We start from the raw sequence: 20,874 nt of genomic DNA, 5'->3' as shown, positions 1-20,874 counted from the left end.
GTCACCTCATCAAACAGCCACCATCAACTCAAAAATAAAATTGGACATGCCTCTTCCTCCGTCCTCAGGTCCAGTGGTCTACCCTTTGGTTGGGGATCGAATACTAGTCCTCTGAGTGGAGGAGCAAAACTTTGCCGCATCACCATTCCTCTCCTTCCATGTCACACATCAGATCAACATGCCATTCCACCTAACTGAACCCCAAACCCTAACCCTAACTCCACTCTAACCCATCTTAAGAGTTAACACTTGCAAACTAAAATGGGATATTGACACATAAAAAAGGGCAAATTACAAAAAAAAGGTAAATTAAATATATATAAAAGCGAAACTTTCACCCAAATAATCTACCTAAAAGCTTCTTCTTTGGGATAGACTTGTGACGATGTCTGGTCAGAGACTTACTAAAAGATATTTAAAAAGGAGGAGGACACAAAAGCATGAATAACTGTTTCTCACTGTTGGAAGGATAACAGTGTATATATTTTTGCAATATTTCTAATGTGAAAGTATCCATCGATTTTCAACTACTTATCTGGGGCCGGGTCACGGGGGCAGAAGGCTGAGCAAAGCACTCCAGACGTCTCTCTTCCCAGCTCATACTGATGGATCCCAAGGCCAGATGAAATATATAATCCCTCCAGCATGTTCTGGGTCTGCCCCAGGGCTTCCACCTCTTAGATGTGCCTGGAGGCACCTAGGAGGCATCCTGATCAGATGCCCGAACCACTTCAACTGGCCTCTTTTGATGCAAATGAGCAGTAGCTCTACTCCAAGAACCCTCCAGATGTCTGAGTTCCTCACCGTATATACAAGGCTGAGCCCAGCCACCCCACTGAGGAAACACATGTCGGCTGCTTGTATCTGCCATCTCACTCTTACAGTCATTATCCAAAGCTCATGACCATAGATGAGGGTTGGGGCGTAGATTGACCAGTAGATCAGAAGCTTTGCTCTCTGGCTCAGCTGTCTTCACAACGATGGTCCGGCGCAGCGCCTGTATCACTGCAGATGCCACGCCAAACTGGCAATCCATCTCACGCTCCATTCTTCCCTCACTTGTGAATAAGACACCAAGATACTTGAATTCCTTTGCTAAGGGCAGTAACTCTCTCCCAACCTTGAGGAGGCAATTCACTCTTCTCCAACAGAGAACCATGGCCTCAGACTTGGAGGTGCTGACTCTTATCCCTACTGCTTCACACTCAGCTGCAAACCAACAGGCATACTGGAGGTCACGTTGTTATTAAGCCATCAGAAACACATTGTCTGCAAAGAGCAGTGATGTAATTTTGAGGTCCCCAAACATGATAGTCCAAAGTGACTCCTAGGTTTTTAGCAAGCAATTTTCTATTTGTGTCAAATGACCCAAGATGTTGGATGATGTTATTAGAGACCTGATCTTGGGGCAAAACCAGAACTTTATTGTAATTTAATTTAAGAAAATTTGGTGACATCCAGTTGCTGATCTCAGCCAGACACTTGCATAGAACAGGTAGATGTGAGAGGTCAGTGGGCTTAACAGAAAGGTAAAGTTGTGTATCATCTGCGTAGCAATGATAAAACACACAACCAGAATGATGGATTAAGTGCCCTAAGAGAAACATATGTAATGAAAATAAAATGGGTCCAAGAATTGACCCCTGAAGCACCCTACAGGTTAAAGGAGCAAATGTGGATACCTCATCATCGGCACACACCAGGAACTTCTTGTAACTTCAGGTTGCACATTTACATTTAACAGAAATCACACATTTTCTCTAACCTTAACCAAAGTGCATATGTTGCCATAACCTAACTCTGCACAGGAGTCTGGATTTGAACCCTGGTTTCTGCTGTCACAGTCCCACACTTTGTGTGTATGCTGTCCACCCTGACCACCTCCCTGTGAATCAAGCATGGTACAGAAATGTAGAATCCAGGCAGTGATTATGTTGTCACCACAATGTGATTATTTCATAATACAGAAACATAATTTGTAGGAGACATTAGAAGATTGTGACATCTAAGCTGCTGTGGAATCTGTATGTGCAGAAAAAGTACAGTAAGATGCTGCATTGTGTAGGACAGAGACACGAGAGGAGGAAAGGAGGAGATAAGGAGAGGGCAGAGGAGGAGAGGAAATGAAAGGTGAGGGCACAGGAGAAGAAGACCTGAGAGGAGGACAGGTGAGCAGGAGAAGGCAGAGGAGCGGAAACAAAATGAGAAGAGAAACTGACATCATCATTTTCACACGAGAGACACATTACCATCTGTTCACCTTCAGCTAATGTTCCTGAGGAGGGAGGGATAGACAGAGAGGAGAGGAGAGGAGAGGAGAGGAGAGGAGAGGAGAGGAGAGGAGAGGAAAGGAGGAACTTGACTGTAATTTGAAGACAAGCAGCTGTGACACGAGCAACTTCGTGTACAAAGTTACAAAGAGTTCTCCAAGGAAAAGGCAAAAGAAAAAGCAAATATAAGTTAAATCAAATAAATAAAATAATGGTGAGATGAAACCAGACAGAACATTAAATATTCACAAAACTTTCCTGTGAAACAAAGTTTTAAGAAGTTACAGATATAACCTGTTTGATCTCAACAGGCTGCATATCTATTATATTTCAGTCCCAGGCCCAGAGACTACTTTTTCCATTTATCAGCCCCTCAAAGCTTCTAATATGGATGTGCCGCACGTTTTCTTTTTCAGAATAACCAGGACTGTTTGAAGATTTCTTTGATGTGATTCAAGATTTATGCTGGATTATATATACATGTAGAATTTAGCTGTACCTAGAAAAAAAGACCATCACACAAGGAGCCATTGCAACTATTTTAGGTACTCAGAAACTTTACCTGCATTTTGAAATCCTGAGTCTAAGGAGCTGAGTTTAGAGTAACAGAGCTGCAATCAAGACAAAACTTTGTTGTTGTTTGACTTACTGTGGTTGTATCTTAAAGCAGAAAAAAAATGTAAAACCCTCATTAGAGCTTCTACTTTGTAAACAGTCATTTAGTTTTCCTCTGACCTCCACAGGTCTCCTTTGCATCAGTTCATTACATCCTACTCAAACAACAGTTGTTAAGTTGTGCTCCAGTAAATACTAAGAACAATAGCAGAACTCTTTTAAGCACTTATTGAACTCATTTTCCTAATCTGTACAATTATGCTGACCCCACTGCACTCACATTTATCATTATCATTATCTTATTCATTAGATTAATTCAGCTTTTCTCAAGCTGTGTGAGGCGTGACAGGTGGGGCGCATGACCAAGGGTAAAAATGTGATGCAGAACTAATGTTTCGAGGAACTAATGTTTGGATGTCAGAATCTTTTTCATGGTGGAACAGTCAAGAAATTGTACTTTCACAACAGTAAAGGTGTTCATTCAGAAGGGCTGTAGGTGTACAGAATGGACAGATGTTTGACAAGGATAGAAAGGAAAACAGGGGATGCTTCCAAGAAATATACAACCCCAATTCCAAAAAAGATGGGATGCTGTGTAAAAGGTAAATAAAAATACCACATGTAAATCCTTTTTGACCTTTATCCGATTGAATACAACATCAGGCTGAGTTGTTCACAAGCAAGGATGGTCACTTTAAAAAACTGTGTGGGCAAACAGTCCAGTAGTTTGAGAACAATGTTTCTTAACGCACCATTGGAAAGAATTTAAGATTTCATCATCTACAATCCATGATATTAACAAAGATATAGAGAATCTGGAGAACTCTCTTCACGTCAGGAACAAAGCTGAAAATTACCACTGAATGACTGTGACCTGTGACCCCTAAGATGGCACTGTACTGGCAACTGACATGACTGTATAAAGCATATTAGTCAATAGGCTCAGGAACACTTTAGAAAACCACTGTCAGTAAACACAGTTCATTGCTGCATCTACAAATGCAAGGTCAGACTCTACCATGCAAAGTGAAAGCCATATATCAACAACATCTACTAACACCGCTGACTTCTCTGAGCCCAACCTCATCTGACATGGATTGACACAAAGTGGAAAAGTGTGCTGTGATCTGAGGAGTCCATTGTGGATGTTGTGTCCTCTAGGGAAAGGATCATCCAGACTGTTACCAGCTCAAAGTTCAATGCCAGCATCTGTGATGGTATGGGGGAGTGTTACTGCCCATGGCATCATGGGTAACTCTTATATCTATGAAGGCACCATGAGTGCTGAAAAGTACATAAAGGTCATGGAACAACATATGCTGTCATCCAGATGACGGCTTTTTCACGGACATCCCTGCTTAATCCAGCAACACAATGAGAGACATTCTGCACGTGTTTCAACAGCGTGGCTTCGTAGTAAAGAGTGCAGGTACTGAGCTTACCGCCTGCAGTCCAGACCTGTGTCCCATTGAAAATGTGTGGAGTATTATAAAATGCAAAATACAAACAGCAGAGACCTTTTTGGAACTTGTTGCGGGCATCAAATTCAAATTGTGTTTATGTGATTTGATTTTATTAGGTTCCCCATTAGCTCATCAGCTACTCTTCCTGGGACAAAACATAAGAAGACATAACAGATGTGACACTTGGAGACAAAAAGGGGAAAAGAATGAGTGTATATTTACAAAAAAACAAAACAAAAAAAAAAACAAAAAAAAAAACAATCCAAAAACATTCAAGTTTACCAATTTGAATGTTTTTCCACTAAAGGGAGCCATGACAGGAAAAGTTTGAGTACCACTGGCTTAATTAACCCCTTTCACTAGACGTCTTTACATAAAGGACACACTACTTCCTGTCATGAAACTGACGGTTACTGGTTGTAGTTCATATTGGAAATGTTCTAATATGGACATAATTCCGCTGGACATAAAACCTAGTTTAATTGCATCTTGGACAGTGTGTCTTGCTAACCCACTGTGTTATTTTCTGTGGATGTGCACAACCAGTGCTTCAAAAGAATGAGGTACATGGGGTATCAGAAGACAGTAGAAACCTACAAATACACATCAGGATGCAATTTGTTGTGTAAAGTGTGAGTAAAGTCCAAGTCATTGAGATAAAGAGCTGCACTGATTCAAATGAGGGTGTATTTTCAGTTGCAGTGAGATGTACTAACCAGACTCCGCTGACACAGCGTGTGGACAGAGCCCGGGGCATGATCTCTGAGCCCTGCTGCATGAAGCCACCCACTGGGAACCACAGACTGTTTCCCAGCGTATACTGGTTCTCCAGGATATCCCGCCGCTCCCGCAGGCATGGGTGGGGGTTGTACCACTCGTAAGGGCTGAGCCTGGAGGGGGGGGGGCATTTATAAAAATCAGACACAGAGACACAAACACATAATGCACATTGAACACTTTCTTATAACCAGCACCAAAAATAAAAGCAAGGACACACTGAACTCCTGCTATTGTTCATGATGAGCCTCACTCCCTGGCTCCATGCAAAGACTTCATTAATTCAATTTGGAATATTTTACACTCCAGAAAACAGTATAAAGCTTTGATTCTCCGCCCGAAACCAACTAGGTCCAACCGGGCTGTAGTTTATCCAAATTTCCATGGGCTTGAATCTGATTGGGTTAGCTCCGTTTTTTGTGAGTGTGTTTTTGCTTTAAAAACAGACTTCATAGTCTGTGTAATGTCATGAATAATGTATGGTCTGTGCTGTCATCAGCCCATCCCAACTCCCCCTTCTCATTAATGAGGAGAAATGTTAAACGACCGCTATTCAATATTCATTGCATATGAGTGTTTTTGGACTGTGCTGAACATTTGGTGGCAGAAGGTGCATTTCGGAAATTGTGTTACTTTAGCATTTAATACATGTTTTAATGTGAAAAAAAAATTGTATATGTTTTTTTTATAATGGAAATTCATGTTTTTGATCAGGTTCAGGCCCAAAACTGCTGCCGTGGTCCATGTAGGGTCTGGTCAGATTGTTTGGGCCTGATCAAAGCTTCTTAATACCCTTTGTGCACCAAAACTAGTGCTTATATGTAGGTTTCATGAATGCAGGAAAACTAGGCAATGCACTGCTATCTCATTGCCAGTAGGCCAGAAGGGCGTACACGGCTCTGCAGCAGAAGAATACGTTTCTATTTGTTTTAGCGTCTGTCTGGTTTGACGTCACAGACACACCAGAAAACAGGTTAGTAAACAGTAGAAAGCAGCATGGAGACCAATGAGAATGTTACTGTGGTTACTTCTTTTTTGTAGAGGATCTGTTACTTGTTCAGTCTCTCTTTTAAACTTGCTGCAGATGAATTTGCATTTGTGATTGAGAGCTGCTTGGATGGAGTCAGATGTTACTTTGTGGTGGTTTACCATGGTATCGGGCCAGAAAAGGGGCGAAAATTAATGCATCCACCTGGTTGTTGTATTTCCATCACTGTCACTCAGAGCCAATTGGAGCCGCAGTTGATAAATACTATTGTAACAACTGCAGAGTCATTTGTCCTGGGAAAAAAACGTTTTCCATTAAAGACAAAGGCCAGGTGTTACTAGATTTTTTGTTCAGTGGGATAGTGGCTTAACAGGGCAAAAACATTTATTGGTGAATCGACTACATTATTATCAGGCTCACAAAAGGACTCTCACTCCACTACTAAGCGTATCCTGTAGTAAGATTAGAAATTCAAAGAAAAAAAAGTCAAAACATTTTCTTTTTAAAAAGATTTTTTTTAAATACAAACAGCTGAGATGTTAAATGTGTTTGTTCAACCTGTCTTAGACAGACACAGTTAAAGAGTTGAAGGTGAGAAAGGCAGACAGATTACTGCACTTATACTCTTTACGCAGAAAGAAACAACATAATAACTGTGTTTAAGTGGTCAGCTGGAAAGTAAAAAAAAAGTGCAAGCTGTCAAATGAAATTACCCTTGAAATTGCCCTTTAAGGGATGAAATTGCCCTTGAAATTGCCCTTTAAGGGATTAATAAAGTTGTCTTGAATCTTGAATCTAAAAAAAACAAAAAGCTGTTGCAGTCATTCTAATGTTTGTGTGAACAATGAAATTACAAGCAATAAGAAAGAATAGTGGCACAGAGACCTACAATTACTGCCAGTAAAATACAAGTTAAAACAACACTATGAAACATGACAGCAATTTGACATTCATGTCATTTCGTTGTGTTACAATGACAAACACAGAGTGAGATTTTTTAATGAAAACACGACCTGTCCTCTAACACTCAGGACAAATATTAAAACTGAAAGATGAAAACTGTGATTTGCTGTTATTTATAGGTGTGAACACACACACACACACACACACACACACACACACACACACACACACACACATAAAGATAGAGGCAGGTGTGTTACCTGGCGGCGAGGAAGAGGACACAGCTGACGGCGAGGTAAGCCAACAGCATGAAGAGCCAGACAGCCGGAGAGAACGGATCCAGGAAAGAGAAGTAACCTGGTTTACGGCCCTGAAATACACACACACACACACACACACACACACACACACACACACACACAAACAAAATTCATTTGTTTATTGTGTTTCTATTACAGTTTATTAAAATTGTCTCCAATATTCAAATAAAATAAAATAAAATAATAAAAATTAATACAATAATAAAAGTATTTTTCAGTTAAATATTCCTGACTTAATATGCAATAATCAAAATTAAAGTTTTGAACAAACTATTAACGGTTTAACACTCAAAAACTCTTCATCAGACTGTGTGGGTTTGGTATGATCAGATTTGATCTCCCTGACACAATCAAATGGTACACTATCACATATGGGTGTAAAGTTCAACGGCCTCAGGGATAAAACTCTGGGGAGAATCCACACTAAATGTTTGCGTACATACAAATGAGGACATGTACATACACAAATCAACTTGGAATTGTCTGCGTGTGGACCAGCCTCATATCTCACCTTCTACACACCCACATTCAACCATAAATGGCTAATGCAAAGCACCCCATTAATGCTGATGCATAGACATGAGCCGCCTGACCAATGGTTCTTTGCGAGAAATCATGGCAACGACTAAGAGGAAAACCAAGAAAAACAAATATTCCTGACACAGAAATTGAGGTGCTTGTGGATGAGCTGGAGGTTAGAGAGCACATAGCCTATTGTTTGGTGGGCAATAGGCTGACAAGCTGAAGAAAAGGCAGTGAGTGGAAACCTGCTTTTGTATTTTGACATTTGGAGATTTCTGCAAATATTGCATTTTTCAATAACTGGATGGTGAGCACTTCTGTTGTGGAAGATGCTGATAAACCTCTTAATTTTCAACTAGTCCATACCCGGGGATGTGTTATGTATAGAGGAATAAGAAATCAAAAACAGTACATTAGAGGAGATGCAAAATCAGAGCACTGTAAATGCACTGTGTAATAAATATTTATGTAAGACAAACAATGCACACTGTATTTAGAAACATGCTTTATGGCAAAATACATGGAGCATAGTTTTGGCCGATGGCACAGAGGCATGCAGGTACACACATTCAGGTTTCGATCCGCAAGTGTTGGAGATAAAGGCTTCCCAGCCAAACTGTGGTCCCAGCGCGCATGTGCAGCTCGCGCTGCTAATGGTGCTCACAGTATGAATGGGTAGTGGAAACGCGAATATAAACAGTACAAATGTGGGAAAAATGCAAAAACAGCATCATATGACCAAGATGAAAGCGTATGTGCAAGTTCAGAGAAGTAGGTCGAAGCAGTGAGGAGGAAAACGGATGATGACAGATGGCCAGACGGACAGATGGAGGGACAGAGGTTTCTCCATTTAATAGTAGGATATGCCTATGACTAATACCTCTCCTCCAAATGCTTGAGGTCACCAGTTTCTGGCTACAAAGTTTCATGAGGCTGTGATTACCCTAGATATCACTGTAGAATATTTATACAGCAAGGTCAAGTTTCAAAAAATGGTCTCACTACAATGAAATGGCTAGTATAGGGACTAACATCATCATATGCAAATAAAAATTGTCTCATTGAATCGACAAGAGTCTCAGCTTTTCAGTCATACCCTATTTCATTCATTCATTCATCTTCTAACCACTTCATCCTCTTGAGGGTCGCGGGGGGGCTGGAGCCTATCCCAGCTACATCGGGCGAGAGGCAGGGTACACCCTGGACAGGTCGCCAGACTATCGCAGGGCTGACACATAGAGACAGACAACCATTCACGCTCACATTCACACCTACGGACAATTTAGAGTCACCAATTAACCTAGTCCCCAATCTGCATGTCTTTGGACTGTGGGAGGAAGCCGGAGTGCCCGGAGAGAACCCACGCTGACACGGGGAGAACATGCAAACTCCGCACAGAAGGGCTCCCACGCCCGGGATCGAACCAGCAACCCTCTTGCTGTGAGGCGAGAGTGCTAACCACCACACCACCGTGCCGCCCGTCATACCCTCTTTATGCAATTAAATGATTGCTCAAGGACTCTAGTATGCAAAAATATTCAAATAGGCAAAAATAACACATTTATACTGCATGCAATAAATTGCATGGTTTTTGCCCCAAACTGTATGGGACTAACATACAGTAGGCATATCTGTGAAGGGTAACCAATGCAAACCCACAGAGTCCATTTTCATTCAGATATCTTGAGTTGAGAGGTCAAGGTACCTTTGTAACAATGGTCACGCTGCTTTTACCAACCAAAAATTTAGCCGAACCTTGGAGCATTATTGAGCCCTCTTCCATGAGAGGCTAAGATGACAAGGTTGGTACCACTGAATTTCTTAGGTTCTCTAACTTCAGGATACCAGGATCATCACTCTAGCTTTGAAACTCAACCCGTTACAGTCTCTTAAAGACAGGAATGTTGGCCGGGAGCGTGGGTGGCCCAGCGGGTCTCATGACTGTGAAATGTAAAAACACCCACAAGGTTGATTTGCTGTGTCACATCACTTCTGGTACAGTAAGGTATTAATTTTAACCCTTTCTTTAAGCAGAGTGTTCTCATTTTTTCACAGTTCTGTGTAGTTTTTACCTGTTAGAGGACTGAAGAGCCTTGCATAGAGAGAAAAAAAAAAGACCAGCTGCATAAAATCAGCATTGAGCTGAAGGATGCCAGTGTGGGAAAGCACTGCTTCAGTGGATAGCGTAGCATCTTCAGCTGATTTTAATGGACATGTCCTGCTGTGGGCATGCAGTGGCAGACGTGTCACATCACATCCGTGCTCCATGTAATGCTCAGGTGCCTGCTTTCTTTTGGCAACTGTCGTGCTTTTATAAGTCTCTTTTTTTTTTAACTAGCTTAATGTTGTATATGTGTGGCAAAAAATATTTAAAAAATAAAAAACTAGCTGAACTTATACAAACGTTTCTAGTTCTGTGTATTTGTTAGTGAGGACTGGTTTTGCATGTGTTTCACACTTTAAATGGCATCACTGAATTTCCACATCAAACCACGTGAACTTTAAATTCAAAACACAAAGTTTAACACCAGTGGAAGTTCTAATGTCTCCAGCTGGCAGCAGTGAGTTGTGATAATGACCATCTGCCATTCTCAGAGGACAGAAAGCTGTCAACGTCTCAGCTTTATAAACACCACCTTCACGTTCGGATTGACAGCCATGTACTTTGGAAAATAACTCCTGGAATTACATTGTTTTCCTTTTTTTGTCTTTCAGCTCACCATTGTCAGTACAGAAACCTGCAATTCCAATACAACATGATAAAACCACCAAATTGCAGTAACAAGCATTAAAAGTGTTAACGACAGTCAGTTGATGTTCCCTGGCCAGACGCTATCCATCGATCCATTTTATCATTTCCCCTCCCTGCTGCTTATGGCAACCCTCCCCAATTATACTGAAAGAGGCTTTGGCAGTGAGGAGAATGGAGGAACTCAAAGCCTGGACCTAGTTTTAGGTGAATCTGCCTTGTACCACAGAATCAGACGAGATATCACAAGTAGAAATGTGGATCAGAGAATATGAAGGCAAACAACAGCAGGTACATCCAATCAACCCCCATCACCCCCAGTTTTTGCTGCATTTTGGTGACATCTGGACAGTCCAGACACATCGCTATTCACACCCATGTCTATCATGTGTCTCCAGCTTAACACTTGTGTTCAAATTTTGTGACTGACTACGTCAATTTGGCTTAAAGGTCAAATGGCCCTTTGTACAGTTGTTACGTCCACACTTACCAGTCAGGTTTGTGTTTGTGATTGTGTCAGTACAGCTGGAGATATCACTGGACAAAACAATAGACGGTCATGCAACACTTGGTCCAACTTGTAAGGTCGGCAAGTTATAGAGCATTGGTGCACTACCATCAAAACAACCACCACGTCCTGAATTAACATTGTAGTCCTTTTCTGGGACGCATCAGGATGCTTTGGTGTTTACACTACAAAAGATATGTGGACAAAAGCATCAGAGACCTCTTTCCACGTTTTGGGTGATCGGATTGCAATGAGATAGGGCTTGACCACATGAAAGTACAGGCAGAAATGCACCCAAAACGCCTTGAGGACAGATCCATTCAGCCAAACCACCTCTGGAGGTGGTCAGCGTTGCATTGTGACCACATTGAACACAAGTATAAATACAACTGCATTTTTAATCCATATATAACTAGAATTATCCCCCCGTGGTTGTTTGCCTCCGCACAACAGTCAAGTTTCTTTTACAGTTTACATTCATGTCTTTGACAACATGGATGCTTCACACCCATCTTCCCCCCAGCAGCACAGAAGATCTATACAATCAGCACAGTTTTAAGGTGGGCACCCAAGATCAGTGTCACCAATTCAGTATCATATCATATCACCAATTCAGAAGTTTCGTCATTATTAGCAAAAGACAAAAACATGTTTTGTGAGGTCACAGTGACCTTGACCTTTGACCTTCAACCACAAAATTCTAAACAGTTTATTCTTCAGTCCAAGTGGATGTTTGTGTCAAATTTAAAGAAATTTTCCTGAAGATGTTCTTGAGATATAGTGTTCTAGCCGGGAAATCCAGACTCAAATCTAGAAAGATTTTGAGTCTGGCACCCTTCCTACCCAAGGGGCGGCACTAACTGAGGCATATTAAATGCCGCCACACGCAATTGGATAGCACAATAGCCAATCAGAGCAAAAAACAAGGTGACATGTTCATTGCACTAAGCCCCATTTGTTTGCCGACCAGTGGGACTGACTGATACATTATGCTTTTGCCGTATCCCGTCGGCAAAAAACATCCTTCCTGGAAGTGAACGCTTCTAGGGCAGTCTTCTGTTCCTCTCTCAAGGAAAAAGATAAGTGTAGTTGGCTTAGCGTTTCTTGCAAAGCTAAATTGAATGGACGCGGTTCTTCGGCAGCTGCTATCTTGTCTGTGTACTTTTCGACTCCTACAGTGCAGCGCTGTCCTCATCATGTTACGCCCACCCAAAGCCCGCCTCTGTCAGATAGACTGATCTGACTGGTCCGATGGCGATTCACTGGGCTCTGCTCGTCGGGGCCAGATCCCCGTTCAGTGCAAAGTCAAATTTGCAGGGGGCGGGGCATCTGGATTTCCAGGTTAGTAGTGTTTATGAGAATGAGACAAATGCAAGGTCACATAGACCACAAGTGAATGTTTGTGCCAAATTTGAGGAAATTCCCTCATGGAATTATTGAGATATCACATTCACAAGAATGACGCAGACAAGGTGATTCAGAATTGACCATTGACCTATGACTACCAGAATCTAATCAGTTGATCACTGAGTCCATGTGGATATTGTACTATGTAATGGCATGGGACTGTTCCAAACCAGCAAAATGGCAGCTATTAACCAGTTAGTGAGCTAGGCTACTGGTGCGCCATCCCGTTGCTCAGACAGTTCATATTTGCAAAGCCCCACTTGTTTGAAATAATTTTCACTGGACCAAAAGGCCATTTTGTCTGACAGCCAGGTATACCAAAAACAAACGCATGTTTTTCTGAAGGTCCATTTCTCAAAAAACATGCTGCACACACTCGCAAACAGAAGCACATGGATAATTATTTTGCAGAATGGCTAGGCAAATGATGGAGAACAGCTACAAATAGCCCTGGATGTAGTGTCAACAAAAAAATTAACACAAGGAAATGGAAAAGCCAAAGCCAGCTACTAAAAAAGTAGCAGTAATAGGAAAAATGAATGTAATCAGGTTTAATCATAATTCAGATACAATGTGGATATGAGATACCCTGGAAATCCAGAGTTCTCGCGAGAGCACAATTTGAATTTGCTCAGCGAGTCGCTCTGGCAATCAGTAATGATGCTCATTAGCCATGCCCTTGGAGCCGAGCTGTACCAATCACATCGCGTATCTGATATAGGCGGGCCAGAGGCGAGCCAAACAGATGACAACAGCGCTGTGACAACGAAGTCCGGAATCAGTCAGTAAACATTGCAAGATAGTTAAGGATGAACACCAGTTGTTTGAAACAGCTTTGGCCGCTACAATGAACGAGTTAGACTTGGCTTTTTCTCTAAAAGAGGAACAGAAGACGGCGCTCGAGTCTTTCCTTTGCAAGCAGGACGTTTTTGCTGTTTTGCCGACCGGATAGCAAGAGTCTAATCTACCAGTTAGCTCCGCTGGTAGCGCTCTGGATACATCACCCCGAGTACTGTTCTGATTGGTCGTAGTGTTATCCAATTGCGTGCAGTGATATTTTCAAATGCATGCTTGGTGCCGCCCCTCCAGTTGGGCCATTTGCATTACTCATAGCCAGACCCTAAATCTTTCTAGATTTGGGTCTGGATTTCCAGGCTAGATATGAGATGCATTTTAATGCAAGTGTAAAGGGGGTCCCAGACCACCTTGGCAAGTGGTTTGAGTGACCAGATCACCTTGGTGACATGTTAATACCAAGTGTAAACGGGGTCATCGATGTTCTTTTTTTTTAGGTGTTCTCATTTTTCATCATGTGCCAAGCAAACATCGGCTTCCAGTGTGCCATTAAAGTTGCTTCAAAAGATATTTTTGATGTTAAAATTAAATCAAGTGACTGCTTAATATCAAAGCTAATATCGTAGTTGTGAAGTTGGCCTTTTTAAGTGGAATAAATTGTGAAACAAAAAATGATTTAAATGTCCCTGATTTATTTTAAAATCTGTCACGAGCACAGTTTGATCTGTGGTCGTGTAAACTGTATGTTATTTACAGTAAGTGGGCATGCACAGATGCCCTTAATAGAAACACACCACAGATATAAATCCACTAAAACTGAACCACAAGTAAAAACACCAAGAAAACAAACAAATCATGTTTACTGTGACAGTCATTTGTTTTGTGGAAGTTACCTTTTAGTCTGTTCTAGAAAGGAGGAACTTTACAAAGTTATAACACAGTAGCCAAACAGCGAAAACCTAATAATCTCCAACATTGTAATGCATTTTCTTTTAGTTTGTTTGCAGGGTTTGGACTGCTCTTTCTCCGTGGGAGTTCACGTTACTTTTGCACTTGATAGATAACAGACTTAGGTGAGATGGTCACAATCCTCAGAGCTTGTTTTCACCTGATGTGGTGTCAGAGAGATGAGTTCACTGAGTCGCGACATGTGTGTCAGGTAAGCTGCCAGTCATCTAAACTCACTACAGGTAGGTAACTCAGTTTTTAAGTTCTCACCAGAGGGCTGCAAAGTGAAGTAACTGGCCAAAAACTATGCTGACAATCAGACCCTTACGGCCCTTTTCCACTGTCACTTTTGGCTGGGCCGAGTCAAGCCATGTCACGCTGATTTGCGTTTCCATTACCAGTGTATACACACTGTGCCAAGCCGAGCTGTAGGTCCAAAAGTCGGTAGCAGTGATGTCTTGCCAACTGCAGCCGATCTTCAACAACCCTGCTTCTCCCCCTCAAACAAGCATGTGTGTTGCAACACTGAACTCATGTCTGTCTGCAGGAGACCAGGGAGAAACGTGAATTTCAAAGTCTCTGTGTGTTCAGCTCTCAGTACTTGAGCAGCGTCTAACTGAATCTCTGTGGTCTGGAGTTCAGTTTCTCTCCTCTGTCCTGTTTTTACTTTAAATATCTGCTGTATTTTCCAGTTTCATGTGCGCTATCAGCCATATTAGACATTGTGTGAAGTTGCTGCTCAAAAACTCCTTTCCTTATTTTGCTGCCTCACATTAAAAGTTTTCCATAATGGCCCAAACCAAACCAAGCCTGCACATGACGTTTAAAAGCAGTATTATATGTCCATTAACATGCTGCTCTATCAGCTTCCACTATTCTGGTTTTACCAGATGTTGAACCTCCTGCAGGGATTTGCTCTCATTTAGCCACAAGAGCATTAGTGAGGTCCACCTCTGATGCTGAGTGATCAGGTCAAGCTCAGAGTTCAATCCTGTTTAAAACCTGATATTAGACTGAATAATGAAGTGAAATGAAATTGCAGGAATGACCATTTTTGTTGGCAAACTTGGAAGTTAACATCGCTGTGGTTCCCTTTACAAAAAAGTTAATGGGGTTTTTCTGTTGGGATTTGGCTTATTGCAGAAAATAAGCTCTGTGGCAAAAAAGCTCACAGACCTCATTTCAGGTGTCAAACCAAAACAACCACTGATTTTCACCCGGGAGGCCGGTGTTTACTTCCTATAAATTGTGAAGCCAAATCCTGTTCTTTTTTTCTAAAAAAACTGAAGCAACTAACAGATAACCACAACCTTTCTCAAGTTATTCAAGGTCCAACAAGAATAACCAATATATCTACAACAACAATTGATTTAATATTCACAAATAAACTCGATAGGATTAGCAAAACTTCTAATCTTTTGTCTGGGCTCTCTGACCATAATTTCATTCTATGCTCAAGAAAAATCAACTGGAAACGTCTCACTAGCCCCATTAGAGTTAGCAGCCATCATATAACACCTAAAAGTGAACAACAAAATTTGAAGAATGCTTTGCAAGAGTATGATTGGTCTAATCTACTAACAAATAATGAAGTTGAGGACAGCTGTAGCACTTTCTCTAAATGTGTTATGCAAGTTCTGGATCGCTTCACAAAAAAAGTGGAATTCAAAAAGCATAAAAAGACACTACCTTGGCTGAAGGATGATGTTCGCAAATTGATGAGAGAAAGAGATAATGCACTAAAAAAATCTCTAACAACAAGGCTCATTTGTGACCTACAAATTTTTACATCACTTAGAAACAAAGTTGTAAAACAGATTCGCAAAGCTAAAGCAGATTTTTTTATTGAAATAATAGATGGGGCAAATGGCAATGGAAAATTGATATGGGAACAATTAAATAAGCTAACAGGAAGAAATAAAAACACAACATCCAATGACATGCAACTCCAGGTGAATGGCACTTTGATAAATAACTTAGATATTATTGCTAGTAGTTTCAACAATTTCTTCATACATTCAATTGAGGAGTTCACAATGACTTTCAAATGTCCAGACACTCCATGTAACCCTCTAGATGACAGAAAGCCAATTTTTAGTTTAAGGGAAATAACTGTTCCTGAGGTTTTAAAAATCATTTCATTTCTGAAAAGTTCTAAGGCTAGAGATGCCTTTGGTCTGGACAGTAACTTTATAAAACATCATAGAGAGGCTCTTGCACACCCAATTGCACACTTAATAAATCTGTCCATAAAACAGGGTAGAGTGCCATCCACCTGGAAGATTGCCAAGGTTACTCCAGTTCTAAAGGCTGGTGATAAGACTAAACTGGAGAACTATCGGCCGATAAGTATCTTGCTAGTCATATCAAAAGTGGCCGAGAAATGGGTTGCATTGCAGTTAACAGACCATCTTAACAATGGGCACAACCCACTCCATCCAATGCAGTTTGGATTTCGTAAACACCACTCAACCGACACAGCAATTTGTTATTTTCATGAGAACATCAAGGGTTTATTGGATCAGGGTGGCTATGTAGGAGTTGTTTTTTTGGACCTAAAAAGAGCTTTCGACTCACTAAACCATAACGTACTTCTTTCAAAACTGTCCCTTTTCAATTTCTCTGATGGTGCACTATGCTGGATGAAATCGTATCTATCAGATAGAAAACAAACTGTTCAGATTGGACACTCAGAATCACCTCCCCTCAGCTATTTAGCTGGGGTATCCCACGGTTCCATTTTGGGTCCAATTCTGTTCAGTCTTTATGTTAATGACTTACCTAAAGTTTGTCCAAATGTTAATTCACAATTATATGCTGGTGATACAGTTTTATACAGTACAGGCCAAAAGTTTGGACACACCTTCTCATTCAATGCGTTTTCTTTATTTTCATGACTATTTACATTGTAGATTCTCACTGAAGGCATCAAAACTATGAATGAACACATGTGGAGTTATGTACTTAACAAAAAAAGGTGAAATAACTGAAAACATGTTTTATATTCTAGTTTCTTCAAAATAGCCACCCTTTGCTCTGATTACTGCTTTGCACACTCTTGGCATTCTCTCCATGAGCTTCAAGAGGTAGTCACCTGAAATGGTTTTCCAACAGTCTTGAAGGAGTTCCCAGAGGTGTTTAGCACTTGTTGGCCCCTTTGCCTTCACTCTGCGGTCCAGCTCACCCCAAACCATCTCGATTGGGTTCAGGTCCGGTGACTGTGGAGGCCAGGTCATCTGCCGCAGCACTCCATCACTCTCCTTCTTGGTCAAATAGCCCTTACACAGCCTGGAGGTGTTTGGGGTCATTGTCCTGTTGAAAAATAAATGATCGTCCAACTAAACGCAAACCGGATGGGATGGCATGTCGCTGCAGGATGCTGTGGTAGCCATGCTGGTTCAGTGTGCCTTCAATTTTGAATAAATCCCCAACAGTGTCACCAGCAAAACACCATCACACCTCCTCCTCCATGCTTCACAGTGGGAACCAGGCATGTGGAATCCATCCGTTCACCTTTTCTGCGTCTCACAAAGACACGGCGGTTGGAACCAAAGATCTCAAATTTGGACTCATCAGACCAAAGCACAGATTTCCACTGGTCTAATGTCCATTCCTTGTGTTTCTTGGCCCAAACAAATCTCTTCTGCTTGTTGCCTCTCCTTAGCAGTGGTTTCTTAGCAGCTATTTGACCATGAAGGCCTGATTCGCGCAGTCTCCTCTTAACAGTTGTTCTAGAGACGGGTCTGCTGCTAGAACTCTGTGTGGCATTCATCTGGTCTCTGATCTGAGCTGCTGTTAACTTGCGATTTCTGAGGCTGGTGACTCGGATGAACTTATCCTCAGAAGCAGAGGTGACTCTTGGTCTTCCTTTCCTGGGTCGGTCCTCATGTGTGCCAGTTTCGTTGTAGCGCTTGATGGTTTTTGCGACTCCACTTGGGGACACATTTAAAGTTTTTGCAATTTTCCGGACTGACTGACCTTCATTTCTTAAAGTAATGATGGCCACTCGTTTTTCTTTAGTTAGCTGATTGGTTCTTGCCATAATATGAATTTTAACAGTTGTCCAATAGGGCTGTCGGCTGTGTATTAACCTGACTTCTGCACAACACAACTGATGGTCCCAACCCCATTGATAAAGCAAGAAATTCCACTAATTAACCCTGATAAGGCACACCTGTGAAGTGGAAACCATTTCAGGTGACTACCTCTTGAAGCTCATGGAGAGAATGCCAAGAGTGTGCAAAGCAGTAATCAGAGCAAAGGGTGGCTATTTTGAAGAAACTAGAATATAAAACATGTTTTCAGTTATTTCACCTTTTTTTGTTAAGTACATAACTCCACATGTGTTCATTCATAGTTTTGATGCCTTCAGTGAGAATCTACAATGTAAATGGTCATGAAAATAAAGAAAACGCATTGAATGAGAAGGTGTGTCCAAACTTTTGGCCTGTACTGTATATCCATGCAAAATCAAAACAAGAAGCTGCTGCAATATTATCAGCAGCGTTGGTACCTGTATTTCACTGGCTTAATGAATCTTGTTTGCACCTCAACACCAAAAAGACTGTATGCATGTTCTTCTCCCATCAGTCAGCAGAGGGCGACCAACCATCTGTAGTGGTCAATGGAGAGAGCCTTGATGTAGTAGAAGAGTTTAAATATCTTGGAGTGGTCTTTGACACAAATTTCTCATTTAAATCACATGTTAAAAAAAATCACAAATATCATTAAATTCAACCTAAATTCAAATTTCCATCATATAAGACCTTTCCTTACCTCCAAGACAGCTAAAGTCTATATGCATGCCATGATATTTTCACACATAAATTATTGTTTCTCAACTTGGACACATGCAACAGAATGTACTTTAAAACCAATCAAGTCTCTCTTCAAGAAGGCAGTTAAAATCTTGGATAGGAAACATTTTCATTTTCATTATTGTAATATTTTAGAAAAGTCTAATATTCTTGACCTGGATAGCTACCAAATTTTCATGGATGTTTGTCTCATTTTTAAAGTCTTAAACGGTCTTGCCCCCCCCCACCACTGAGTGACTGAGTGACCACTGACCAGAAAAAAAACAATGATGGAGGAAGAACTAGAGCTCTAACCGGAGGAGACTGTAATGTACCTAGGCGTAGGACTAAATTCAGTCAAATGGTGGTATCTGTAAGAGGTACACATTCCTGGAACAAGTTACCATCACACATCAGAAACTGTGACAACTACTTACTCTTTAAAAAAACCCTCAAACATTGGTTAAAAACAAATCAGACATGTACCCATACCTAAATACTGTTTCTTAATCTGATGCCTGTTCCCGGGGGCTTTTGGTTCATTGATCTTTTTAACTCTTTAACTGTGGGCTAAAAATGTTTTGTTACAATAATGTTAGTTTTGATATCATCTGTCTGTGTCTTGATTGTTTTGATATTGTCTGCCTGTGTTTTGTTTGTTTTGATATTGTCTGCTTGTGTTTTTTTGGTAATTGTCTATTGTATGATTTGTAGTTGTGAGGCTTTAAAGTCTTACTGTGTCTGTGTTGTGTAGGTACCTGCCTTGGAACTACAGATGAAATTTAGCATCTGTGCTAACTCTGGCGCATTTACACTGATGCTCAATGCAGTAATGTTGATTAATGTGCATTGTCCCAAATCAATCAATCAATCAATCATTCATCTTCTAACCGCTTCATCCTCTTGAGGGTCACGGGGGGGCTGGAGCCTATCCCAGCTGACATCGGGCGAGAGGCAGGGTACACCCTGGACAGGTCGCCAGACTATCGCAGGGCTGACACATAGAGACAAACAACCATTCACGCTCACATTCACACCTACGGACAATTTAGAGTGACCAATTAACCTAGTCCCCAATCTGCATGTCTTTGGACTGTGGGAGGAAGCCGGAGTGCCCGGAGAGAACCCACGCTGACACGGGGAGAACATGCAAATTCCGCACAGAAGGGCTCCCACACCTGGGATCGAACCAGCAACCCTCTTGCTGTGAGGCGAGAGTGCTAACCAACACACCACCGTGCCGCCCTCAATCAATCAATCAATCAATAAATAAATAAATAAATAAACCCAGCCACGTGCCTTTGTTCCCCAAACACAGCAATGTGTGTGTGTTGGTGAAAACCAACACACACACTGTGTGCATTTATTGTTTAAGGAAAAAAAAAACCCATCAGTCCACATGCATTTATTTTGAAATAGACAGTTTGCAAACTGTACATTTCCTGTGAGAAATTAAGTGTATTTTGAAATCAGACAATCCATATAACAGGCTGAAGTTGACACAGCGTCCCAGAACGTCAACAACTAACGCACCCAGGGTACCTTGCACGTCATATGTCATTGTTCAAAGTGTTAAGTATGGACAGAAAGCGCTACAACTAATTACTATTGCTGTTAAGGAATTAGTAATGTAAAAATATAGGTAATATGTAATCAGTCATTGATTACATTTTTTTGCCTAACACTGGGGTTGACATGAAAAACAATGCTGTTTTTACCACTTTCTAAAAAGTTAATAATTTGTGGGGTTTTATATTACTGCAGGATTATGAAAATAAAGGCTCAAATTAGGATTAAAGATAAAACACCTGCA

General features: G+C 41.2%; 1 protein-coding gene across 2 annotated transcripts in view; it reads right to left on the bottom strand.

Annotated features, from left to right (window-relative positions):
* LOC125905328 (glutamate receptor ionotropic, kainate 5-like) overlaps positions 1 to 20,874 on the bottom strand; it is a 369,618-nt gene that overhangs the window by 34,115 nt on the left and 314,629 nt on the right. For both annotated transcript variants that reach the window (XM_049603257.1, XM_049603258.1), the window contains exons 14-15: positions 7,277 to 7,386; positions 5,065 to 5,238 (exon numbers count right to left, since the gene is read on the bottom strand). In XM_049603257.1, the coding sequence (XP_049459214.1) occupies positions 5,065 to 5,238; positions 7,277 to 7,386 (284 nt within the window). The remainder of the gene's footprint in view (positions 1 to 5,064; positions 5,239 to 7,276; positions 7,387 to 20,874) is intronic.

Source organism: Epinephelus fuscoguttatus, linkage group LG17 (genome assembly GCF_011397635.1).
Source record: "Epinephelus fuscoguttatus linkage group LG17, E.fuscoguttatus.final_Chr_v1".
Taxonomy (NCBI): domain Eukaryota; kingdom Metazoa; phylum Chordata; class Actinopteri; order Perciformes; family Serranidae; genus Epinephelus; species Epinephelus fuscoguttatus.
Note: the sequence above shows the minus strand (reverse complement) of the source record. Positions and strands in the feature narration are given on the sequence as shown.